The sequence below is a fragment of the Tripterygium wilfordii genome, chromosome 4, assembly GCF_013401445.1.
Source record: "Tripterygium wilfordii isolate XIE 37 chromosome 4, ASM1340144v1, whole genome shotgun sequence".
Classification (NCBI taxonomy): Eukaryota; Viridiplantae; Streptophyta; class Magnoliopsida; order Celastrales; family Celastraceae; genus Tripterygium; species Tripterygium wilfordii.
Genome location: NC_052235.1, coordinates 12,528,430 through 12,555,921, shown reverse-complemented (window position 1 = coordinate 12,555,921; position 27,492 = coordinate 12,528,430). Strand labels below are relative to the sequence as shown.

The following is a 27,492-nucleotide window of genomic DNA, read 5'->3' as shown; positions in this document are numbered from 1 at the left end:
AACCTTTGTGTAAGGAGTTATATGGAGATCTTAAAATCACACCTTAGTGGAGATTAAGAAATTCCTTGTTTGGTGATCCCTAGGTAGTGGATGCAGAGAGGCCTCTTCGAACCACTTTAAATTGTTATGTCGATTTCTTGATTGTTTTGCTTGTTTACTAGTCTCTACTTGCATATTTGTTTAATTGCTATCAAATTTTGACAAAGTTGAACCACTGCATTGCCTTTTCACTTTCTCACAAACCCTTCTCCTTTCGAAGCTCTCCTCTGCACTCTGCTATTGTCTCTCTAATGGCTAGCCCCGACTCTAGTCACCATGTCTCTAGCCTCGGATTCAAGTCAAGAAGTCATTACAAAGAAAGGAATACCCAACAATGCTCACCCTCATCTTCAAGTACCAACTGTTGTTTTCAGCCTTGAGTGATTTGGTTTAGCTCCTTCTTTCTGTAGCTCTTTTTTCGAGTCTTTTCTACCATTCTATCCTCTCTATGGTCAAAGGCTTCCTTTTAATCATCCTCATGCGTGGAACATCTACTTTAGACCTCTCCAATCTGTGTCTAGTCTACTAAGGACCCGCGGAATGGGGCATGGTTGGTCACTTGTATCCCTATCTGGAAGACTGATACATATTTAATTACAAGCGCACAAATTGCACAAGTAATAAAGAGATGAGTAAATTATCATTCTCACGAGGATATGTTGTCAATTAAAATCAATGTCAAACAGGCAACAACTATGTAAATTGGGGAAAAGGATTCATGATTGGTTTTGTTTTTAACTAAACTAAATCAAGTAGTGAAAGAGCAATTAAGAGAACAACTAAAAACAAAAATTGTAATCAAGGATGGAAAACACTAGGGTACTTAATTTCACCGCACTTTATCTTATTCAACTCACTTGATTCCTTAATCCCTAATTATTATCTCTCAATTGACAATCGGTTTCCCTATCCTATCCAATGCTCCATTCTTCGTTACATCGAAAGTGCCTCTATCCCTAACCCCTGTTATTCCTAACAATCGGGTTCAAGAGACAAAGACTCATTAAGATTTGTGGATTAACCGTGTAGCGATTGCATAGGTCATGCCCCTATATTCCTATGGTTCATGCAACCTACGTCGTCTATGGCAAGAGGCAAATCCTAGATATCTCCTTCCGGACTCAATCTAGGCAACGAATCAATTGAATGATGGCCAAACATCCAAAAGCATAAAGTACACCAAATAGACAATCAATAAAAGATAGAAATCAAGTAATAAAGAAACCAAATTTATTGAATCATCAAGGTTTGACTACATTAAGACCCTAGTAAAGAAATCTAATCACTCATAGAGTCAAGATACATCATCAAGCTATAGAAATCAACCATAAAAAGTAAGATAAAAGAGGAGAGAGAAAACCCCTTATGAATACTCTTCTTCTCCAAGCTCTAATGGTGGCCTCCAAGCTCTCCTTCTCTCCCCCAAGAGTGTTGGGAGAATATCATGCAAAAAGCATTCTCAAGTAGAAATCTATGTGGGATGGAATACTTGGAGGGAATTGGTAAAGAAATAGCAAAAAAATGTTATGGAGTACCATTAGTAGCAAAAACTTTAGGCTGTGTTACGGCAAAGATTGAAAGAAAAACAATGGTATGAGGTGTTGGAAGGTGAGATTTGGGAGCTGGCACAAGTCAAAACAGAAGTCTTCCCAACCCTTAAATTGGGTTTTGATAGACTGTCTCCACATTTGAGAAGGTGCTTTTTATATTGTTCTATTTTTCATTCGAATTATGAGTTTCAAAAGGACAATCTTGTTCAAATGTGGGTGGCAGAAGGATTAGTTGTACAAGAAAAGAGGAGAGCAATTTGGGATGTTGGCAGGAACTATTTCAATGATTTGTTAGGGAGGTCATTTTTCTATGCGTCTGATTTGGTTGGTTACCGACAGCAGTACAAAATGCATGGCCTGCTCCACAAATTGGCTGAACTGATTTCGTCAGATTTATGCTTCCGAGTGGAGGATACAAAGATGGAGATGAAATTATTAGGGAAACACAAAGGTGCTCAACATTCATCTCTGACTTGTTCTGACTTTTTTCAGCCATCAAGTTTAGAGCCATTCCATAGATTCAAGAGACTAAGGACCTTCATGTTAGATGGGCTTGAAGGTGAAATAGTTGATTCTGGTTTCTTTAAAAAGCTGAAGCATTTAAGGACCTTGCATTTTAGAGGACTTGATATGAGATTCATTCCAGATGCTATTGAGCATCTCATACATTTGCGTTATCTTGATGGCTCTTACTCAAAAATAGAGGAGTTGCCTAGAGGAATTGCTAAGATAATTGGATTGCAGACAATCAAACTTAGGGGTTGCAAGAACTTGAGACGTTTGCCCAAGAATATGAAAAAGTTGATAGAATTGCAACATCTTGAATTGGGTAGTGACACTCAACTTATGTTCATGCCACCAAAATTTGGGAACTTAAAACAATTGGAGACAGTTGATGTGTTTGTTGTTGGGGACAAGCAAGGGAGCTCCATTGCAGAACTTGAGAACTTAAAAAATATCAAAGGAGACCCTGAAGGATCGTGCTTAACACAAGAAGGGGGTGAATTGTATGCCCAAATTCCAATTGGAATCATTTTTTCAAATTTAAACAAATTAATGGCAATTAACAAGTAGCACACAAATTTGGACTATAATGATTATCCTAATCAATATCAAAATTTCAGATCAAAATTCAAAGTTTAAGGCAGCCTGCTAATCTCGGACAGATTAGGGTTTTGAAAAATCCTGCAGTTTGAAAAAAGTAGTAAATAGAAGCAAGTAAATAAGGAAATCAACACAGCGATTTATAGTAGTTCGGAGACCCTTCTCCTACATCTACTACCTAGATTCACTAACCTAGGATTTTCCCAACTCCACTAAGGTGGGGTTTTAAGAGACCCACAAAACTCCTTACACTAAGGGTTTCTAAGAACTTCCTCAAACTTCAATGTTTATAACTTGCCCTAACAAAAGGACTTTCTCAATAGGGTTTTCAGCCAAGGTTCTCACAAGTTACCTCTAAGGCATTTGGTGTGGAACTCTCAACATTACAACAACACTCTCAACGTAGGATTTTAAGAACAAGAGAGGTTTAGATTGTAAGTAAACAAGGCCTAAAGGATATAGGAACTTCCCTTTTGCAAAAGCAAGAGTAGTGAGAAGTCCTTGATTGTAGAGGCTTGTATTGGAGAAGATTATTGTAGCTAATAGCAAGAAAGCTTGATGATTGATGAACTTGATAGCAAGAAGTTTCTCTCAAGGATAATTTTCAATTTGCTTCTCCAACCATTCCAAATGTGAGAGACCCCTATTTTGTGTCAATGCTCTCCTATGCTTGTAGCCATTGGATCAACCTTTAAGATTTGATCTTTACCATTCATTGCAACTCCTAATCTTGGCCATTGATGATTTGAGCAAACAAATCTCCATCATAGAGCATATAGACGTTGGAAGCTTGAGAGAAAAGGTAGAAGCTTTCTTCCATAAGTGTTGTCACAAGCACAACCCTTGGATCAATGTATGTCTTGACCATTCAAACTCTCTTTAATTCTCAGCCATGGATGCACATTGTACTTTGTTATCTTGTCCCTTCATTTTGGCTCCAAGACTTCAAAAGTGAACCCTAGGCAAGGGCCTTGTTTGGTTGCACTAAACTTATCTTCTTGGTAGCACAAGTCTTGAATGAAGAAGCCAAACAAAGAATATACCACTTCTAATAGAGAGTACAAGGCTTGTCTCACATGTTTGTATATTTTTGATAAAAGCCTTGTTGGACGAGTCTCCTCCAAGTATTTTCCTTCTCTCCTTCTTTTCTTGACATTCACGAGATGGTACTCCTGCACGCGTTTCGATCGATCAGACTTGATCACCGATTGATCACGAATCAACTTTGTCATAAAATATGAAGTGCTGCCATCCATTTTCGATCGATCGAGAACCCAAATCGATCGATCGATTTTCCTCTCGGGTATGGAATTTTGCACATCTTCATTTCGTGCATTTTTTACTCCAATGACTGCTTGAATACCTTCCATATGACCCCAATGCTTATCCCTAAGGCTCGTTTCGATCATCCCGTCAAGTTCTTGGTGGTAAGTTGGTGAAAATAGGATTTTCCAAAGTTTCCTAGAGCTCCAAGCTCATTCTTAGAAACCGGACTTCAAATCTCTTGAACATACTGAATTCTGAGTTATATGAGACCACAAAGATTAACTTACAAAGAAATAGAAGGTAGAACTCCCCAATTGCATGTAAGCTCAAAGAGCTTCATATAGAGCGCATGGGTTAATTATATTAGAAAAACAACCCATAAAATTCATATTATTGCATGATAAATCATTTTATACGTATTAGAATGTCCATATAAAATTTCATAACCATTGGAAATATCGTTTGGTCACTCAACCAAACAAATAGGTCACTAATAGTGAAACCGATAAATTCTAAGTGTAAATTCAATGTCATTTTGCAAACTCAGTGTAAATGACCTTTTCTCTTGAACTTTACTAAGTCAAATATGTTCATAGTGATGAAACTAAGGTGCACACAAATTTTCATTGAAATCGGAGTTCATTTGGTTAACCGCGTTCACAAAGAACCCATATACACAAAATTAGGTAAAACCTAATTTTGATGGAATTTAAGCGTATGACCAAATATATATGTGATGCACTTAATTTCTCATGATTATAGTCCTAGAACATATATTAGACCTTCATGTGCACGTGGTTCAAGTTTCAAGTCATTTAGACCTAAGTTGGTTGAGATATAATAATTGGAAAATTAATGTTCTAACTTAGTCCATTCTAATTCATTTGCAGTTCTGAATTTTCAGCAATATATCAAACATGAGTATATGTCAAATTCACATAGTATTAGGCAAAAATCTCATTTAAAGCATGTGATCATGTAAGATAATTAATAAAATATATTCATTTAAATTCTATTCACATAAATCAAATATTACTTTAATGTTTCAATATCATTTACAAATAATTTAATATCATCAAAATTAGACATATAGGACTAGAGGTCCAACAAAGAAGAGGCAGAGACTGCGAAGTTGAGTGGAAAATTGCACTCGGAAAACCTACAATTGCGATGGAATCAAGAAAGTGATAGCCAGCTTCAATTAGAGGTGCTTAATAGTCTTCAACCTCATATGGGATTAAAGCGGTTGACAATCGAAAATTATGGGCATTTGGGGTTTTCAAATTGGTTAGCTGACCCATTATTTTCTACTCTTATCGAGCTCAAGTTGAAGGATTGTCGAAAGTGTGCATATCTTCCTCTTCTCGGTCAACTTCCAGCTCTTGAAATTCTTCTGATTAATGGGATGCATGAACTTGAAGAAATTGACTCAACCTTCTGCGGTTTTGGGGAAGTAGGGGTTTCATGTCATTGAAGTAATTGGAACTTAATGATATGCCAAAGTTAAGAGAGATGGGAAGGCTTACAAAGCACATACATGCCTTTTCTTCTCAAGCTTGTCATTGAAGGATGCCCACTTCTGAAAGTTCTACCCCTGCTTCAATCTCTTAGCTCCCTTGAAACTTTAAAATTTGATGGATGCGCTCAGCTGCAGTCATTGCCGGAGTGTCCACTACCTAATACGGTAAAATACTTTAAGATAAAATAGTGCGACCTCCTCAAAGAGAGTTGTAGTGAAGATGGAAGTGATTGGATGAAAATTCGACATATTCCTAGGATAGTGATCGATGGTCAATTGTAAGTTTCATTTATTTATCCTTTTCAATTTATATGATTTTATTTATGACTATCATTTAAGCGGGTTTTATATGTTCTTGTCTTTTGCAGGAAAAGGGATGTCTGATGTAGGAGGCTTGAAGGCCTTTCCAGACACAACACTTGAGCTCAAGTAACCAAAAGTTTAGGTAATTCTGAACCCAGATATTCAATTCGATATGACGAAATTTTGTCAAAGTTCGTGTATTTGTTATCTTGGTGGAGCATATCATCAGAGTAGTCGAGCTTAATCGTTCAAATTTTTAGCAGCTTTATGTATCAATATAACATTTCTTTTTCAATGCAACTCAAGAAGGGAACGTATGGGAGATGCCGCTGATTTTTTTTGATATCTGAATAGTTGTGGCTTGAGAAAGAAATGGGTAGGATGACATGGTTGTTGCCATGATTTGACTCCATCATGAATTCAATCCCCTTCTTTCTTTATAATTTTTGTATTTATTTTGCCTTTTATTGTATCATCATTATGAACTTGCACCGCATGTAGCATCAGAGTTTTACTCTTGTTGCCATGTTAAAGACAAACAGGATTTTTTTTACTGTCCTGGATCATAGGGAAAAATTAGGTTGTTGATTTGAGAGTAGGTGCACATGTTGCAGTAAAAGAAACCTTTATTTTGGTGTGCTCAAGACTCAAGAGTTGTTCAATTTGCCATTCTTGATACCATGTATTGATTTCAATTTTGGATGTTTGTGAATAATTTGACTGGAGAGGGAATAAATTTTGCTATGGTATTGAGGCTGATACACTAAAAATCTGGACTTTTGCCTGTACTCTTTCTGAGTATTACAATCTTGAAAAGAGGAAGAGTATATCTTCTGTAATCAAATATATATTCTCTCTCAAATTGGTTTGCTGTGTTTCTAATCCTAGTAAGGTTAGTGGATATCATTGATCATTCATAATGTACATGGTGCAGTTTGAAAAGAAAATATATACATGATTTGGGTATTGCTAGAATTTGGCAGTGTTTTTTTGGCTTAATTTTTTGCTTCGATAATGTAAGTGGTGCACCATGAATTGATACATGTTTATAATAGCATGAACCTCCCTTTCATATTCTGTTCCTTGAAATATGTTACAACCACAGTAGTTAAAAAGGTCATAACCACCAATACCAGTGAAAAACAAAATCAAGGTTGCTTTCATGAAATTCTGGGAATTTGTTTCCTAACATGAACAAATTTGCATCCGTCACAGTAATTCGCACATCTGAACATTCCCCTTTTCTGTGTATATGTTGGCTAATCATTGAGAAAGTTATTTTTCCATCAATAAGATCATATAATTCCGCCTATAGATTGATGAATATATATACCAAGTGCATGCACCTTTAGTTTATTGTATCCAAATAAAGGCCTTGTGACATGAAATGAAGTTTGAAGTTTCAGTGTCACCATATCTTTAACCTGGGATTATATGCGTAGCCGCATAGGCAATTCTTCTTTTTCTCCGTCTTTTTCATATTTATGCTAATTACTTTTCCAATTCACTATTACTTTTCTCCCATATTTTTTTTGATAACATAAATAACAGTGAATTAGGAAAGTAATTAGCATAAATATGAAAGACTTTTCTCCCATCTTCCAAGTCATGAATATGGGTTTTGTATATTGCGATTTGGTACGAGCATTGTTTGTTTATTGTTGGATGTCGTTACTCAGATAGATGAAAACAAAATGTTAAGTGACTTTTCATGGATCCTTTTCTTAATTTGTTATTACTTTTCAGATAACTTAAATATGTTTCAGGTGTGTGCACCATCATGCCACGACTGCTCCACGATGCGTGCTGGTGGGAGGAAGACGAAGAAAGAAGACGTCGACTTTTTAAAGCTGTGGTTGGGTGACTTGGGTCTGATGCATTGCCTCCTGGTCAATGTGTTCCAGAGATTGCGTACTATATCATAAGGCAGCATTTTGAGGCTCCATCAATGTGGGCAATTTTCCCTCTTCAGCTATTGCATTGAAACATTGGATAGCCAAATTCATCTTGAATGTGAGGACACTTGAAAAAAAAAAGAAGAAGCAAATAGCGCTATGCTTAGCATTTTCCATGCATAATGGTTTTTACACTTGATGTAAGTGCTCATACATTTAGATTTTAATCGATGATCAGGATATGCTGGTACTGAAACAAGAGTACACAACACGCACTGCTGCGGAGGAGACAATTCTTGTGAGCCAACTGATAGCTTTCTAATTTTAAATTCTTGTGAGTACATTAAAAATCCTGATCTTGGCCTATAAATTTGCTCTTGATTTCCGGAAAATTGTCGCGATTTATGGGCGGAAGAGCGAGGGATTGATAGGTTGGTTTATATTTTTTTTGGTTTCATTTTGTGCTTTTGTCTTCCTTCTAAGGATACAATGACATATGATTTCATGAGTCCCACTGTACGCAGGTGATGGTGGATTAAAATGGGTACAATTGGCATTCCTTTTACATTGCAAGCGAAAACGAAAGAAAATGAGCCCGGCACTTAGCTTTTGCCAACTGATTGCCATTTGCCACTATTGTGTTAGAATGTCTATCACTTTTTCCTTTTGATTTTTTTGCATATATTTGTATTTGTAGTGCTTTTTTAAAAGTTGTTAGAGGCATTCATTAGTGGAAACAAAGTCTTTAGGTTTGTGGAACAATTTTATGACATGCAGTCGCTTTTCGGCTTTTCCAACTAAAAATTTTAGCTCACACACTTGTATTTAGACTTTATGCATATCAGTTGTTTTTTATTATGTTGATTGCTGACCTAGACTCTATTTAAACATGTAGATTCCTGGGAACTAATATCCTTTGGAAGGCAAAATCCTCAGGGAATCCTCTTAGAGAATTGGCCCTGGCATGTACTATTGTCAATGTCATTTTCAGCTGTATCAGATTCTATAAAATGGCAATGGCGATTGATCAACATCACGGATTCAAGCCTTTTAGATCTTCTCAGAGATGCAAACTCCAATCCTTCACTCAACTCGATAACAAACTTCTCGAACTTAGCCAAACCAATCTTGCACACTCGCATAAATAATCATTTAAAGTTGCAAATGTCCGCCGAAGCTTCTCCACGCCATGCCTTTCCCTAGTCACTAGGTTGGAAGAAGAGTTTGACACCACTCCAAGAATTGAGATTATTGGTGGTCGTGTAGTCCCCATAGTGCGTGCTCTTGTGGTTGAAGTTGCCATGGCTTTGGCCTCAGGTATGGACTCATTGCCAGTGTCTAGTGGACTAGGTGGTGCCTACTTCTTGTGTGGCGATAATTGTTGAATGTTGTAATGCAATTCTGGGAAAGTGGTGGTTTACTTTTACTGTTGGTTATTTTGTCTTATGTGTGTTATGTGTACAAGACTTGGTTAAAGTAGTATCTGACTTTGACCAAGGTTATTTATGTAATGTCTATGTTTGTGTGGCTGTAGTGACTTCTTCTTTTGTGTTCTAAGAGACTACAAGCCCTAGTTCGTATGTACTGGGAAAAGAGAATTGAAAACTAAGAAAGCTAATGTCAATGAATAGCTTATGCTGATGTTGATAAGTACTTGTATTTCCTTCTCTGTTTGTTCTTGATCTGCTATTGTGTTTGAGTGCTTGACAATAGGACACAGAGGTTCTATTTGTTACAGTGGTATCGAAGCTTTACTGGTCTTACAGGATCTGTGAAGTAGAAGTTGAAGATGGCAACGGGAAGTAGTGGTCTACCTACTCCTCCCATTTTCTCAGGTGAAGGTTATGATTTTTGGTCCGTAAAAATGGAGGCTCTTCTGAATGCTCATGACTTATGGAGCACTGTAGAGCAAGGGTACAGACCTGCAGAGATCACAGAAACTTCAACTGTGAATCAGATCAAGCAACAGAAGGAGAACAGCACAAAGAACTTCAAAGCTCTTTCATTCATCCATGGAGCTGTAACTGAGGTAATCTTCTCACGCATGGTAGGCTTAAAAACTGCTAAGGAAGCTTGGGAAACTCTTAAAGAAGAGTTCCAAGGTAGTGAGAGGGTGAGATCTGTAAAATTGTTAACTCTTAAGAGAGAGTTTGAGTTGCAGAGGATGAAGGAGGGTGATACAGTGAAGGACTACTCTGACAAGCTTGTTGGATTAGTGAATCAGATGAGGTTATATGGTGAGAAAATTACAGATTGTAGAGTTGTAGAGAAAATGTTGGTTAGCTTACCAGAAAGGTTTGAGGCCAAGGTTTCTGCAATAGAAGAATCTTGTGACCTTAAACAACTTAGTGTCTCTGAACTTTGTAGTAAGTTACAGGCACAAGAGCAAAGGGCTTCTATGAGAAATGATGATGTGACAGAGGGGGCAACATATCCTCCATGTGGCACCTGTAGTAGGACCAACCATCTAGAAAAAGATTGTAGATACAAGGGAAAGCAGCAAGTACAGTGTTGGTATTGTAAAAAGGTGGGGCACATAGAAAAGTTTTGTAAACAAAAGCAAAATTCTTCTGGAAAGCAGACTATTCAACAAGCCCACTTTGCTAATGAGCAACAACAGCACCATGAGGACCATCTCTTTATGGCTCTGCACACTTCTCAGACCTCAAATTCAAATGTTTGGTTGATTGATAGTGGTTGTACAAGTCACATGGCAAAGGACATTGATTTGTTCACTTTTCTGGATAGATCAGTGAAGACAAAAGTGAAACTTGGCAATGGTGAAATAGTTGAAGCTGAGGGAAATGGAGTGGTTGCTGTAAACACAAAAAAAGGTATGAGGCACATTCATGATGTTTTGTACATTCCCAAGTTAAGTAAGAATTTGCTGAGTGTGTCACAAATGTTAAAGAAAGGTTACTCATTAGTATTTAAAGATTATTCTTGCACAATCTTAAATGCTAATGGTGGTGAAATTGCTAGAGTACAAATGTCTGGCAATAGTTTTCCGTTATATTATGAAGCTACAGTACAGTTCTCCTACATAGCTAAAACAGATGATACTTGGCTGTGGCACAAAAGGTATGGAGATTTTAACTTGAAGGGTCTGAAGTTAGCAAGAGATAAGGAGTTTGTGAGGGACATGACAGAAGTAGAGGAGCATCAAGCTGTTTGCCAAGCATGTCAGCTAGGTAAATTGCATAGAAAGTCTTTCCCTGCAAGTTCATCATGGAGAGCAAGTGAGAAACTTGAATTGATTCACACTGATGTGTGTGGACCAATGAGTGTAGAGTCCCTAAGCAAGAATAGGTACTTTATACTATTTATTGATGATTGTACAAGAATGACATGGGTGTACTTCTTGAGTAACAAGTCTCAGGTGTTCACTGTTTTCAAGAAGTTTAAAGCGATGGTGGAGGCTCAGAGTGGGAAGCAGATCAAGGCTATAAGGTCTGACAATGGCAAGGAGTATACCTCCTCAAATTTTAATCAATTCTGTGAAGAGACTGGAGTTGCACATCAGTTGACAGTAGGCTACTCACCTGAGCAGAATGGGGTTTCTGAAAGGAAGAACAGGACAGTTATGGAGATGGCAAGATGCATGATAGCTGAAAAGAAGTTACCAAAGAATTTTTGGGCTGAGGCAGTTTACACTGCTGTTTATCTTCTTAACAGGCTTCCTACTAGGTCTGTTGAAGGAGTGACACCTACTGAGGCATGGTTTGGTTCCAAGCCATCTGCTAGACACCTCAAGGTGTTTGGTTCATTGTGTTATACAATGTTCCAGATGTGAAAAGAACAAAATTAGATGAGAAAGCTGATGTTGGGATTTTTTTAGGTTACTCTGCACAAGCTAAAGGGTACAAAGTTTACAATTTGAAGACAAAAAAGCTTCTGATTAGTAGGGATATGGTGGTTGACGAGGAAGCTCACTGGGATTGGGATGTTAATGATGCAGCGTGGTCTACCAAGTCTCAGTCAGCGCAGTCCTCTAGTTCTAACAATTTTGTGAAGGATGAAGACAAGGGAGTTGGTTCTACAACTGATGAAACTTCTGTCAGGAAAACAAAATCCTTGACTGAAGTTTATGAAAGTTGTAATATGGCTATGGTGGAACCTACAAATTATGAGGAAGCTTGCAAGTTTGATGAATGGAAGCAAGCTATGAAGGAAGAGATTGAAATGATTAACAAGAATGAAACATAGCAGTTGACTTCTAAACCTAAGAAGCAGAATGTGATTGGGGTGAAATGGGTTTATAGAACCAAATTGAATCCAAATGGTTCTGTGAACAAGTTCAAAGCCAGGTTGGTGGTCAAAGGGTATGCACAGTTACCTGGAACAGATTATGGAGAAACATTCTCACCTGTGGCAAGACATGACACAGTGAGAATGTTGATTGCCTTGGCAGCTAAAGAAGGGTGGAAAATTTATCACTTGGATGTCAAGTCAGCATTTTTGAATGGTCTTCTTGAAGAGGAGATATATGTTGAGCAACCTAAGGGTTTTGTGATACCTGGTAAGGAGGAGATGGTGTACAAGTTGAGTAAGGCACTTTATGGGTTGAAACAGGCTCCTAGAGCCTGGTACAGCAGGATTGATAGTTACCTCCTAATGCATGGCTTTAGGAGGAGTATCAATGAACCTACCTTGTATACCAAAGATGAAGATCAGAAGATGATTGTCTCTCTTTATGTTGATGATTTCTTCATCACTGGAAGTTGTCCAGCAGCAGTGGAAGTGTTCAAGGCTGAGATGAAGAATGAATTTGAAATGTCTGATTTGGGGGAGATGTCATATTTTTTGGGAATGGAGATTTGTCAGTCTAATTCAGGCATTTTTCTTTCTCAAAGAAAATATGCTCTGGATATATTAAAGAAATTTAATATGGAGAAATGTAAGAGTTCTGCTACACCATTGTCATTAAATGTTAAGTTGTCTTTGGAGGATGGTGAAGAACTTACAGATGCTGCCTTGTACAGAAGCTTAATTGGGAGTTTATTGTACTTAACAGCATCAAGACCTGATTTGATTTATTGTGCAAGCCTGCTGTCTAGGTTTATGAAGGCTCCTAGCAAGATTCATCAAAGGGCAGCCAAGAGAGTACTTAGGTACCTGGCAGGAACAGCAGACTATGGAGTGTGGTTTGACAAAAATGAAGGGAGTGCACTTGAAGGATACACTGACAGTGATTTTGCTGGTAATGTAGATGACTTTAAGAGCACTTCAGGGTACTTGTTTTCGTTTGGCTCAGGAGTTTTTTCTTGGAGTTCAAAGAAGCAAGATATTACTGCACAGTCAACAGCTGAAGCTGAGTATGTTGCAGCAGCTTCAGCTTCAAATCAAGCACTTTGGCTGAGAAAACTGCTAGTGGATGTGGGGCAGCAGCAAAGTGAAGCTACAGTTATTTATTGTGATAATACATCTGCTATTGCTATTGGTGAAAATCCTGTGAAGCATGGTAAAACCAAGCACATGAATGTAAGATATCATGCAATCAGAGAAGCTGAACAAAATGGTGAAGTGAAGATGGTTTACTGCAAGTCAGAGGATCAACTTGCAGATTTATTGACCAAGGCCTTGCCTAAGGCTAGGTTTCAAATGCTCAGAACCAGAATGGGAGTTACCAGAAAATGCATTAAGGAGGAGTGTTGAATGTTGTAATGCAATTCTGGGAAAGTGGTGGTTTACTTTTACTGTTGGTTATTTTGTCTTATGTGTGTTATGTGTACAAGACTTGGTTAAAGTAGTATCTGACTTTGACCAAGGTTATTTATGTAATGTCTATGTTTGTGTGGCTGTAGTGACTTCTTCTTTTGTGTTCTAAGAGACTACAAGCCCTAGTTCGTATGTACTGGGAAAAGAGAATTGAAAACTAAGAAAGCTAATGTCAATGAATAGCTTATGCTGATGTTGATAAGTACTTGTATTTCCTTCTCTGTTTGTTCTTGATCTGCTATTGTGTTTGAGTGCTTGACAATAGGACACAGAGGTTCTATTTGTTACAATAATATTGCTCTGGCAAAGCCCATTGATGAAGAACCCTTAGCCTTCTATAACCCAAAAGGCTTTGGGGGTCTCATGCTAGGCCAACCTGGCTTAAAACACTCAGTGCGCGTAGGAGAAACAGGCATCCGAGAACTGGCTGCTTGCTTGACCATGATGGGTTTGCAGGTGTTCCTCCAACAGCTCTGGAGATCTCTCATGTTGCATTCCACGTTCGAGATGAATCAGTTATTCCAGCCACAACCTATAAGATTGACTCGCTTCCATGCTTCATAGATCATGATTTTGATGCAAGGGAATTGGGTCCTTCAGGCTTCTCAGTGGCTTCAGTTCATCGGATTGGGATTTTTGATGTAAGATTCCTGAATCTTGATTGTCATGCTTGTCAAAAAACATGACCAGCATGAGAATTATTCTGTTGGGGCTGATGAGCTTGTTCCTATAGATCTTGGACTCTGCCTGCCTGAGTGGCTAGATGATCCTTATCTTGAATGGCAGCACTGGCCACAAGCCTCGGCTCCATTTTCAGAATCCGAATTGGAGTACATATCAAACCTTGATGCTTTCAAAGATGCAGAGCTTTCAAGAAAGGAGCTTCCTTCTTTAAGGGAATCATCCATTCGGGTACTTGTCCTTTGCACCATCTTCTTGAAGCGAGCTGCTGCTTCTGGGCTCTGCCTTTCTGATATAGGTGAAATGATGACTAGGGACTTTTGTGGTGGAGAATGCTAGAGAATTGTGCGCAGAAGCAAAACTGGGGTAATGCATCCGTTGATGAGACAAATGATCATGATCAAAGGTAGAAGGATATGTTGAAATATTTCAATTTGACAATGATTGTGAAGACACTTCTAAACTTTAGAACCCTAAAGTGATGGCTAAACCGTCCAAAATTCCACGATTCTCATCTGTAAAATCAATGCCTGGTCTGCATGACGCCACCTTGTCTCCACTGTCTGAGGAGATTGACAATGACCGTGACATTGACGATTATGTGTAGACAGTCATTAGGGCATGATGGAAAATCGATTAGGCAATGAAGGGCTTATTGAGGCCCAACATCTGACAAAAATGAAATTAAGACTCAAGAGTCGAGAAGCTAAAAAATGAAAAAACTCCAACCTCCTATTCACATGGGTTCTTCTTCTACCGTACCGAAGCCTTAAAGCCTATTGACTTCAATGCAGAGTCCACTCTAGAGAGGCATAGAGCTTCACGAAACCCTCGACACAACTGCAGCTTAGAACTCTTGTTCTCAGACACAACCCCAACTGATTAATCGGTCGGGTAAGGCCCGATCCGGTAAGAATCATTTCTGGGTAGCCCGATAAGGCCCAGGTCGGGTCAGGGTGGACACCTCTAAATTTTGTATTCTCCACTTTTGTCCCTTGGGCTGTACGCACTAACATGTTTACCGGCCCAATGGGCACAGCCATGATAATACCAACCGAGAGGTAAGTACTGTTCGTTTTGGTCCGGCCCAAGAGTTCATTAGTGGCACAATTTTGTCCCTTGGCTTTGACCACTTAAAACATGCTCAACTGCTTCAGAGTAGGTATCAATATTATTGCTTGTCAAGCAACTTAGAAAAATTCCTTGCAACATTCACAACCTCCTATATGTTCCACTATGCTTCGTCTAGGAAAATTCAAAAATTACTGAAGGCTTCTCTGTTTCAGTTGCTCATAAACAGTTCACAGCCTTCATTTGGGCTGCAATCTTTTGCCCATTACAACGGTATTCTTCATTTTCGTAGTATAAATTTATAGTAAGACACTTTTGCTCCAGTCTAGCTAGTAATCAACTTGAAGAGAATCCCCAACTGTTTATGCAGGCATGTCATTTATATATGATATGGTGCGAATTCAACAACAAAGAACTGTCAAACAATTAACTAAAGAAGGTTTCATCTTTTCCCCCTTCTCATAAACAGTTGATATTTTTCAGGAATCATTCCAGGTTCAACTGACAGCATAAGCCATCAAAACACTATAATGCACTACAACAATAACCTACTTGGGTTTTAGGCCTTTTGCCTTGCCCTGTGTGAGTTTCTTCTTCCTGTTCTGTTTCTTTTGGTTTTGTGAGCTTTTGGTTTGGGGTGTGTGAGTTTATTCTTTCTGTGTTTGTGGTCACCTCTTTGGTTGCTGGCAGCTTCTTAGCTGCGAGTTTTTTCTTGGCTAAAAGTCTCCTGCGAGCTTTGGGGTATAGGGTTAAATTCTTTCTGTCTGGTCCCCATAGGGTGGGTGAGTTTTTCTCTTCTGAATGTGTGAGTGATCATTATGCTGATATTGGTTTGATGTCAAAAACCTTCTGTATCCTTTGGGGTATGCTGTTCTGTTGCGATGGAGGCTCTCACATTGGATCACCCTTTCAAGGATGGATTACTAGCAGCTATGGAAAATGGATATGGTGTCCATGAGGCTATTGTTTTAGTCTGGGACATCTTTCTAACCCTGCTGATATAAAACTCATGGAACGATAGACATATGAAGAAGCAAAAACTCAAAAGGGATCTCAAAGGATAGAGAAGTACCAAATGGAACACTGCACCACTCTACTCACCACTGTCTCTACCAAGGCCCCTTCTGGGATGCTTTCATTTACTTGAATGAAAAGAAGATCTCCTCCAAGAAGTTTCCAGGTCAAATAATTACATTACACAAGGAAGCAACAAAAACAATACATTTGTGGCAGACAATATCATTTACAGGGTTTTCATCTGATATCCAAAACAGGCGGGCAAACTAATCACCTTGGTTCTACTGGGTCCACAATATCGGTATCTTCACATTATAGCCATTATCACCATCGATCCCTAATCCCTCACACTATGACTTTGCTATGTTTTATCTCTGTTTATCTCTCTTTGTTTTTATTTAGCCGGTTTGTATATATTAGCTAGCATTGAACATCTTAGTTTTTGTTCTTACTTTTCTGCTCCGGTTCCGCGAACTGGGGTTCTGTCCTTTTTCCTTATTTGGTCATCTCCTGAAATGCCCTCTTGTTTCCCATTGCTTTGTTTCAATGTACTGTGACTTATCAAAAAAAAATACTAATGAGCTTCTGTTTATAAATCGAAATCCACCAGAAGAAATCGATTTTGCCTCTCAATCACATTTAAGCTTACATCTTGCAATAATCCTTTCCAGCTCTCGTTAAATTCTCATGTTTTGATCTTGTATCGCTACACCAGAAGAAATTTCTCAACTAAGCATTAAAAACCATAGATTCAAGAGACTTTGCAATACGCACTGATACCATGTTTGAGCAAATCTGTTGACACCAAAATGGGATAATATGTTTGCAGCGTGCACCATACTAAATTATATATGGACCAAGCATCACATCCAAATAAAAAACAACAGAAAGCTTGCCATTCAAAGCCCCAACAAAGTCTGGCTAGTACTACCGGGAAACGGGTACCCAAATTAAACCAGAATCACCACCAGAAACTTATCATTCGCAACCAGGAATAATATCATAAACGATCTGCCACGGCAATTTGAATCTTGAACATCAGAAGTCCGAACATTACCAAGAAAGCACGAACATCTCTACATCAGAACATATCCCCAGCAGACAGCAGCTATACTTGCAAGTCCGAAACAAGCAAACAAATAATCAATTATTTGACACTTGACAGGTTCTGAACAAAGCTAAAGTAGAAGGCATCAACTGATTAAAGCATACATTAATAAAAAAATATACCAGATTATCAAACAAGTTGCAGTTGTTTAGGACCTTAGATGGTGGTGGAAGCTTGGATGGATGATTGGGTAGCTGAAGCACTTGGTAGAGGACTTCCTTGAAGATTTTGAGTTGAAAAAATCTCTGAAATTTCATAAACCAAAACATAAATGAATGCATGAACAGTTACTAAGCATATAACAGACTTACAGAGTACAGACTAGTAGACCACATTCTACAGAACCAAGCATACAAAATAATTCCCTACAATGGCATAGAGATCCCATTAATGAAATATTTTCCATATTCTAAAGACAAAGTGTAAAATTCATTTTTGCATTGGCATCTCCGAGATATTGATGTAAAAGCCACTCGACAAGAAGTTTGTGGCAAACGATCGTCATTCTTCATCTGTAAACCCTGCACTTCCTTAATTTCCCTATATATTGATGTAAAATAAGAGAATAAAAAACAAAAGGTCTGAAAGCTTTTAGTGTTTACCGCCCATACCCGTGGAGATCCATTGGCCACCCATATAAAGGGAGGGCACATGAACTACTTTTTGCCAGTCCTTACCACTCTCCGAGTTGCACTGTTGTTCGATTAGAGGGCTACCATCTACATAAAGCTCCTCTAGAACAAATTTGTTCTTACTAGGGTTTGAACTCATGACTTCTTCTTATCTATTAAAAAATCAAAAATGACATGTAACCCATCGAGCCCAACATATTTCTTCCATTGATTTATAAAGGTTTTCTTAGATATTAATCATATTATATACATATAATGTAGATATCTATATATAATAATTCATTACGTTGAATCCGGTTCGAACCCGGTTTGAACTCTGATTGAATCATTGAACCTTAAACCGAAATTTTTTCCAATTCGATGATTAATCCGGTTTTTAAAACCTTGACCCAAATTGAATTATTTATTATTTTAAGACTCCAGCAGATATCATGTTATCTTTGTGGAATTTGGCTCATTTAAGGGTTCTATCTGGATAGCATGTGATGTGGGGTTTATGACCCGCTAAAAGTATAGCGATTCCAAACCCAAATTATACTCGCAAGTGCACGAATCAATTGTAGTACAGAAGTGGCAAATACGAGTGTCGTACCCACAGGGACTGAATATAAAATATCTGCAATTCCAACTCTTTGTAATTATCAATGGAAACAAAATAAATAAGGATTAACACAAATAAACAAACACTAGGGATCCGATTTCACCAACTCTCTTGTATTTAAATTATTTAGCCGACAATTATCATTTCATTCATGCATGTCAAAGATCAAGTCCCCTAATTTATGTAATAGTCATGGGCATCTGACTTACCACGCCTATTCTTAATTGCAACCAACCATGGGCATTTGGATTGGCTAAGACAATCAAGAATGCATTAGGATTTATGGTAACTTATGTAGTGATCACAAAGATCCTAGCATATGGCATTTATGTCTAGGTAACTCCGGTATTAATTGCAAGAAGCTTGTCTCAAATTGGACATGGGCATTTGCCTCAATTTGCATCATGGTAATCAAACCTAGATGGTAGCTAAGCATCAAGATTTAATTATCAATAAAGAATAGCTAATTAACACTTGACATAGCATAAATAAACTAATAATTAATCAAACCAAATTTATTTAGATACAATAAGTGGATCCATCATCACCCTAGTAAGAGGATTAGTTCCTCATACTAGATTTACAAAACCAACAATTAATCTCACAAAATTCTAGAAAGAATATGTGAGAGAATTGTTGTAAAAAAGAAAATAAAAACTCAAGAACTCACTCTCTAATTCTTCTTCTCCTTTTGCCTCTTTCTCTCCTCCTTCAATGTTGTGTCCTTTTCTTTCCTTTAGCTCTCTATTTATAGGAAATTAGGAGCTATCCATCCATTGAATGGCCAACCATGACAAAATAAGTGGAGTCACCATCATTGCATTTAAGTGGAATCACCATCATTGCATTTAAGTGGAGTCACCACCATTGAATGTCCAATTTGTACTATAATGATGGTGATGCATGGAATGATGTCAAATGATTTTGACAAATCATATGGTGGGCTTTCAAATGATAATCAAGAAATTGATCAAGATGGTAATGGACACAAGCATATGGGCTCTTCATGAAATGAGCTAGCAAATGTTGAACATTGGTTGGTATGAATTGAGCCTGAAAATAAAAAAATAAATACAAAGTGAGTGAAAAATGATATTTGCATTTTAGTGGTGTAATAATCACTTTAAGCCCTAATTATGTGACAAATGTCTTAATAATTCATTATTAAAAGTGTATATTTTTGACACTTATCAGCATGCGTGCATTTGGAGATAGATTAAAATATGGCTGGATAGACCTGAATCTGTCCGGACTGATTTCGCATATCTACACTTATCGGGACAACCATTTAAATAGAAATTGTAGGTTAGTGGCGTTGCCGAAATTAGAGAGAACAAGAGAAAGAGAGCATTACACAATGCTAAATACTTGAGATTGAGTGAGAGATCCAAGAGATAGACAAGAGAGCGGCTCTTGAGGTTCCGATTGTCTTGTGTATGTTGGGTTCTAGTCTTTGTTGTCCTTTTGGTTTTTTGTAGAGAGAGCTTGAGACAACAAAATAGCATCTAGAGTGTAATTGTTCTCTTTGTATTAATGCGTGTCTCAACTAGTAATTTTTTCAAACATAGTGGAATATTAGATCTTTGCTATCCGTGGATGTAGGCTTTACACCAGATGAAATTAAGAAATCATGTATTATTCAGGACTTAACTTACACGTTAAACACAAGGTATAAAATACAAAGACTTATTAACTAACTGCTACTATACATGACAATTATTCCTATCCACAGTTGTTGCACGTAAATCTTCAATATAAACTGAGTTGTTGTTGAAGATAAATATCAAGCTCCTCCAGTGATTGATCAAGGGTCGGATGAGGCCGTTACATAGACTTATGTTTGTTGATCTGATAAGGATTGAGCTTTTAGTTGAACTATCCCTTGTTTTGAGGAAGTTACACTTGAAACCAAACTCATCATTCAGCATGCTTCATCTTTTTGAGCTGCCTTATCTCTACATAACAATTCCTCATCGTTTTGGTCCTCACACGTCTGATGTATGGTGGGATGATCATCAGACACTTGATTGTTAATTATGCCCAACCACGTATATCACTCGTGTTATTTACCGCTTTGATTTATTGTTTGATTCTCTGCATAATTATCTTGGATTTGTTTGACTCAGTCAATTGATTTGGTACTTAGTCTATATATGGAAAATGGTCTTTCTCCTGTTCTTTGTCATAAAAAGAAAACTTGGGAACTCATACCAGACAGACGCATTGGTTTTGTCTGGTTAGCTAGTTGGCAAATAGACTTGCCATACATATTTGGTTGACTCCAAGTCAAGTCGTGCCCAAAGTCTGCCAGCTATTAGCTAGTAAACTATAGGAAGACTATGACCATGTAAATGCATGAGTGAACGTCAAGTCTGTCACCGACGATTCCGAACGAGTAAACGTCAAGGTCTTCTCTTTTATCACAACTGGATGTCTGCTTCAATAAACGAAGAACGTACCAAAAGAGTTCAAGTAAACCAACCAACTAGGCAACTGGATGTTTACTTCACATACAGCTCCACTCTGGTCAATGATGACGGCCCATAATTAGAATTTTATTTTATTTTTTCTTTTTTTAAACATTACGCAGATATAATTATATTTTTTAATAAGATGAACAGTAAAGTACATTAGTAAATCATATAAAAGTAAACATACGATTTTGACACCGATCATGACATTCTATATAACTATCGAGTTTTCATAATAATAATAAACAAATAAAAAGTTGGTGTAAAAGACGAAAGAACCTGGGCAGAGGTAAATTCGTCCCGGTGGACGGCGCATAATTGTTTGGACGATTCGAATAGCTGTCTGCAGTCTGGACAGCTGAAGATTCTGGATGAGTTTTTATGATAGGAAAAGTCTCTATTTTGACCAAATTCGTTTGTCAAGTTGATCTCTAGTTAGTAACGTAATTGTTATCATATTTGCAAGCAAAAACGTGATTGTTATCATATTTGTAACAAAAAATATTTTGAGGAGTGACTCTTAGGTAGAATTAAACACTAAGATTTTGTTCTACCATAAATACTAGTGGTTCATGAGTGTTTTTGGTAGAGAAACAAATGGTTGTGTGCAGAGCTAGTGAGCATTGAGAGAGAATAAGGAGTTTTATTCTAGGGTTTTGATTGGGTTTCTTGGTAAGTGTGTGGTTGTATAAATTTTATACAAAGTAAAATTTTCTCTTGATTATCTTTTGATAACACCCGTGATTTTCTCTGGTTTTGGAGTTTTCTACGTACATTCTTATGTTGAGATTGTTACACTTTGCTATTTCAATTTTATCTATCATCATGGGCAAATTTCCCAACAATAATATTAAAAAATACATAATATATAAACAGTAGAATGAAAAAAAATGAGAATTTGTTCTACTTCTAGAACTGTTACTAAAGTAATATTGAAATGTGCGGAACAAGAAACAACAAACAACACATGAAAATAACGAGGAAAAACCTCGAGTCTATCAAACGCCCAATATTAAAAACAATTCACTATGAGAATAAAGATTACAAAGGTTTTAAATTGAATACACCTTAGTATATCAACTATTCCGTGTATGTTTCATCAAACACAACAAGTCCGTTCACCGCACGTGCATTGGCAACTACCAAAGGCTTCAACTGAGAAGACGTCGTTTGATCATCCACCATCAAGTGATCCACTCCACCGAGAGCTATCTCACGCCAACTGTCGCAACCGGGGTCACGACGCGGACCGGCGATGAAAGGATGAAAAATGTTTTAGAGTCGCCACCAATTGATTTGAGTGCAATTGGACACTAAAAAATGGTCTACGAACCAGAAAATGGGTAAGGGGGTCTATTGAGTGTGGGGAAGGTGTTAGGCACCCCACAACTCCCTAAAAGGTTACCTAGATTGATCTATGTGCTTTTTCTTGAAAAGTTATTTGTCCAATATAGATGATATTTTGATTTGAAAAGATAACATAATTAAAGCATAGGCAGGAGCTGAATGTCATCAAGTCCTCCTCCTAATTAACTTCAATTTAGTTACCATTATGTTTTCGAGTACAAATGATACATTAATTTGAAGAGATAACATAATTAAAGCCTAGGCAGGAGCTGAATGTCATCAAGTCCTCCTCCTAATGAACTTTAATCTAGGTATCTAGTAAATTAATTTATCATTGTGTTTAGAAATACAAATGACACTTTAATTTGAAAAGATAACGTAATTAAAGCCTAGGCAGGAGTTGAATGTCATCAAGTCCTCCTCCTAATGAACTTTAATTTAGGTATCTAGTAAATTAAATTACCATTTACATTAAGGATAGCACAATTAAAGTCTAGGCAGGAGCTGAATGTCATCAAGTCCTCCTCCTAATTAACTTTAATTTAGGTGTCTAGTAAATTAAATTACCGTTTACATTTTGTTTAAATAAGGATAGCACAATTAAAGTCTAGGCAGGAGCTGAATGTCATCAAGTCCTCCTCCTAATTGACTTTAATGTAGTATCCATTAATTTGTTTATGTGAAAATTTGGTAAAGACGCGGTTGTTGAATTGACGAATTTGTGGGAAATGATCTATGCACACAATGCTACTATACACTCTAAACATGCATTCTAAACTAAATACCCCTAACATGCATACTAATCAATTTAAATATGCATAAATAATAAATTACACTACTCTACACTACTTTCATTATTTTTCACTATCCTATTACATGGCTTACATTTACAAGGTTATGTATGCCAAATAAAAATAGGATAAAAATATATACAAATAACAAATGATAAATAATACAAATACAAATATGGCCACAAAACCCGGTCCATTACTTAAGCCCAATCCAATCTCCGAGTATGTATTCCGATCCGAGTGACATCGAGTTCGACCCAAGTAGAATCAAGCCCGGTCCATATTCAAAAATCAAACAAACACAAACGCAATTTTAGCAAAGTAATACCATCGTGAAATACTCGCAAACGCGAACCATTTTCGAGTTGTACCAACATGGTATTTCAACCAAGTTTGGATCAAAAATTCATAGATTAAATTATCAATCAACATGCTAGCACTTAGGCATATACAAAACATAATCAACATGTTAAAGGTCAACCAGCCAATAGCAAACAAAACCATGAAATCCTCATACCAAATTCAGCACAAAAATCAACTTAAACACAAGCAGCAAAACCTATAATCAACTAGATCAACATATCAAATGCAACCAGCAACTATCAACTATCAAACGCAACCCACCAGCAACCAGCAACCATACAAACGCAGCCAGCAACCAGCAATCATACAAACCAAACAGCAGCCAAACGCAATCGGCAACCAGCAAGAAGATCATATCAAACGCAGGCAGAATCCATCTATAATCAGCTAGATTTCATTTGAAAAACAGAATACCATACAGCTCAGAACATCAACCAACCATAACATCACCTATTGAGGTCTCGGCAAAGGAAATAAGAAACCACAAACTAGAAATGAAACCGTATAGAAGCCAGAATAGACCAACGGAAACAGAAACAAGAACAGAACCAGATTCAAGATGAGTGATAGAATCATTACCCTTGAAGAACTAGAATCCTTTTCTCCTATTTCTTCTCTGTTTTGCGGTTCCTCCGTCTTCTCTGTTTGTAGGCTATTTTGCTCTCTTACCCCAAATCCTATTTTCTCTTCTTGAATTTGTTGTGCGATTTTTCTCTCTTCCTCTTTTTTCTTTCCTCCCGTCTCCTCTTTTTCTTCTTTTCACACCTGATCCTACTGCCTCCTTTCTCTTCCCCTTTTCTTCTTTTTTCCTCCCTTTTTCTTCTATATGCCGGCTGCCTTCTTCTCCTTTTCACACCAAAATTCTCCAAACCCTCTTCTCTCTTTTGTTTTTTCCTTTCTTTTTTTCTTCTCCCTCTCACCCGATTTTCTCCCTAAAGAAACCAAATCCCCTTTTTTTTTTCTTCGTGCGGCTGCCCCTCTCTTTTTAACATATCTTCTATTTCATAAAAATCCCAAAATGCCCCCCAAAACCCTATTTTTCTCTCTTTCTCTAAAACCCTCAAGACTTACATTTTTGTCTTTTCCTTATTTTTGTGAAACCCTAATAAAGGAACCACCTTTCTCTCTTAAGGATTTTCTTGTGTTTATTATTTATTTAATTGTCCTATTTTTTAGATATTTTATAGGGTTTAGATCTTTTGGGTTTAGGTTTGAATTTTTATGGGCTTACGGTCCAAGAGGTGGGCCTTAGGACTTTTGTATGCTTATGGATCAAAGAAACAAGTTTTGAATTTTTTGTAGGCATGTGGGCCTATGAAACGGGCTCTTGAATTTTGAATTTCTGCATTATTATTCTTCTCTTTTCTTCTCTCTTTTTTTTTTGTTTTGTTTGGCCGGACGAAAATCGGGTACTACAGCTGCCCCCCTTTGTATGTCTTTTATGAAATAAAAGACAAACAAAGGTGTAGTCAACCGAGTTTCGTACGGGAACTGAAATGCGCGGGATCACTGTGGCCATTCCCGGCTTGGCCAACTGTTTGTGCAAGAAAATAAAGGGCACGGGATCACAAGGCCATTCCCGGCTTGGCCAAATGTTGGTGCAGAAAAATAAAGGGCACGGGATCACAAGGCCATTCCCGGCTTGGCCAAATGTTTGTGCAGAAAAATAAAGGGCACGGGATCACAAGGCCATTCCCGGCTTGGCCAAATGTTTGTGCAGAAAAATAAAGGGCACGGGATCACAAGGACATTCCCGGCTTGGCCAAATGTTGGTGCAGAAAAATAAAGGGCACGGGATCACAAGGCCATTCCCGGCTTGGCCAAATGTTGGTGCAGAAAAATAAAGGGCACGGGATCACAAGGCCATTCCCGGCTTGGCCAGAAATGTTTGTTTGAATTTATGCAAGAAAATATCCTTGAATGGATGAATGCATGAAGAAAATTGTATTTTCTTTTATTCTTATCATTTTGAAAATTTGATTTTGGTTAATTGTCGTAAGCACCATCACCCCTATCATCCTACAATCATCCATTATGAGAAGAGTGCATCTTTTGATTCCACCCTATCTTCAATCTGCCATGTTACGCTTATGCTTGTATCTTTCATCCTCTTTTGTCTGGTCTTTCCATCGATTTGCTGCTTCCATCTTATTTCCATCAAATCCGACATATCTTTAATGCCAAATCAAAGCTTTTCGGCTCCAGAATCTCTTGGGCCCCACTATGTCTTTTAACGTCCTTTAATTTCTTTTAACTCTTTTAAAATTAAGAACACCACAATCTCTCAGGCTCCACCATGCCCTTTAGCACCATTTAATTTCTTTTAGCTCCTTTTCATTCAAGAACACCAAATCTCTCAAGTTCCTGCTAAGAACAATGTCCTGATACACTTGTCATGATTCTTTTAATACTTTACTTAACTTCCAAATAAATTCAATAGTATGGCAATGCTTGTACTACATGAGATTTCTGAAGGCAAGACATACAAGCAATAAAAATCATGAAGAACACAAGCAATGAATAAGGAATTTGGAAATGAACTGAATAACCTCAGAGAGTTTTATTTAGAATAAATAGATAACAGGAGAGACTGATCGAGTATATATATGATTCAAGAGGGTTAGAAATAAAGGAAATAGCAGAAATCTGTACAGGATATAAAATGAGATAACTTTGATTCCGTACAAAACTGCCCCAGTTTTGTGTGCCCCCATTTTGCAATTATTGAATCTGACTACTTCTATATCGATCTTCTCCTTCGCAGACTCATCATGCATACCCCTGAACATAACCAATCCACCCGTGTACAGCCTTGCTATCTGTCATTCCTTGTCTTTCCTTATATTCATCTCAAATCCTCGAAAGGCCTCTGCCTCCTTCCCCTTAGTTGTTTTCACCACACCTTTCTGATCTCAATATTATTTGAAGCTCCCAGGAAGGGTTTTCACTTTAGTAAAGATTTTTCCTAATTTTTGCTTGAAGCGCCCACGAGGGGTTTTCACTTCAGCAGGATTTTTATTGCTCTAATTTTTGCCTAGACCGCCCTTTCGGGTTTTCAATCTAGCGAGCTTTTAACTCTAATTTTTGCCTAGATCGCCCTTTCGGGTTTTCAATCTAGCGAGTTTTTTTTTTTTTTTTTTTTGCTATGGGTAATACTTTTTGATGGTGTCTGCATTCACCGGATTAGGCAATTCTTCTCCATCCATTCTTGTCAAAATTAATGCCCCGCCTTCAAAAGCTTTTTTCACCACATATGGTCCCTCATAATTCGGTGTCCACTTCCCTCGGTGATCCTTTTGAGGTGGCAAAATCATTTTCAACACTAACTCTCCCTCCCTGAAACTGCGAGGTCGAACTTTCTTACTATGTGCTTTCATCAATCTTCTTTGATACAATTGCCCTTTACAAATTGCTCGTAATCTTCGTTCTTCAATCAAATTCAACTGCTCATAACGCATTCGAGTCCATTCTGATTCTTCCAATCCTGCCTCCAGAACAACTCGAAGGGATGGAATCTCCACTTCAATAGGCAAAACCACTTCCATGCCATACACCAAGGAGAAAGGAGTTTCCCCGGTAGATGTGCGTATTGATGTCCGATAACCATATAGAGCAAAAGGGAGCTTTTCATGCCAATCTTTGTAATTCTCTGTCATCTTCCCAATGATCTTCTTGATATTCTTATTCGCCGCTTCGACAGCCCCATTCATCTTCGGACGGTAAGGAGTCGAATTATGGTGATAAATTTTGAATTGGTCACAAAAATCCTTCACCATTTTACTGTTGAAATTCGTGCCATTATCAGTGATAATTCTTTCTGGGACTCCATACCGACAAACAATCTCTTTCCTCAAAAACCGAACAACCACGCTACTCGTTACATTAGAATACGAAGCAGCCTCCACCCATTTGGTAAAATAATCGATAGCAACCAGAATAAACCGATGCCCATTAGAAGCCTTCGGCTCAATTGGACCGATGACATCTAATCCCCACATTGAGAAAGGCCATGGTGA

General features: G+C 37.7%; 1 protein-coding gene, 1 long non-coding RNA gene and 1 pseudogene across 2 annotated transcripts; 2 read left to right on the top strand and 1 right to left on the bottom strand.

Moving 5' to 3' along the window:
* Positions 1-315: 315 nt before the first annotated feature.
* On the top strand, positions 316-5,433 carry LOC119996974 (putative disease resistance RPP13-like protein 1). Its single transcript, XM_038843751.1, has 5 exons — positions 316-419; positions 540-600; positions 1,785-2,589; positions 4,850-4,929; positions 5,059-5,433. Exons 1-5 carry the CDS (start codon positions 316-318, stop codon positions 5,431-5,433), a joined length of 1,425 nt encoding a protein of 474 aa, XP_038699679.1.
* Positions 5,434-6,861: 1,428 nt separating this feature from the next.
* LOC119996973 lies at positions 6,862-14,792 on the top strand (annotated as a pseudogene).
* A 2,022-nt stretch (positions 14,793-16,814) lies between these two features.
* On the bottom strand, positions 16,815-18,060 carry LOC119995805. Its single transcript, XR_005467729.1, has 3 exons — positions 17,874-18,060; positions 17,394-17,516; positions 16,815-17,271 (listed from the first exon to the last, which is right to left on the bottom strand). It is a non-coding gene; the product is annotated as an uncharacterized LOC119995805 (long non-coding RNA).
* Between the last annotated feature and the right edge of the window lie 9,432 nt (positions 18,061-27,492).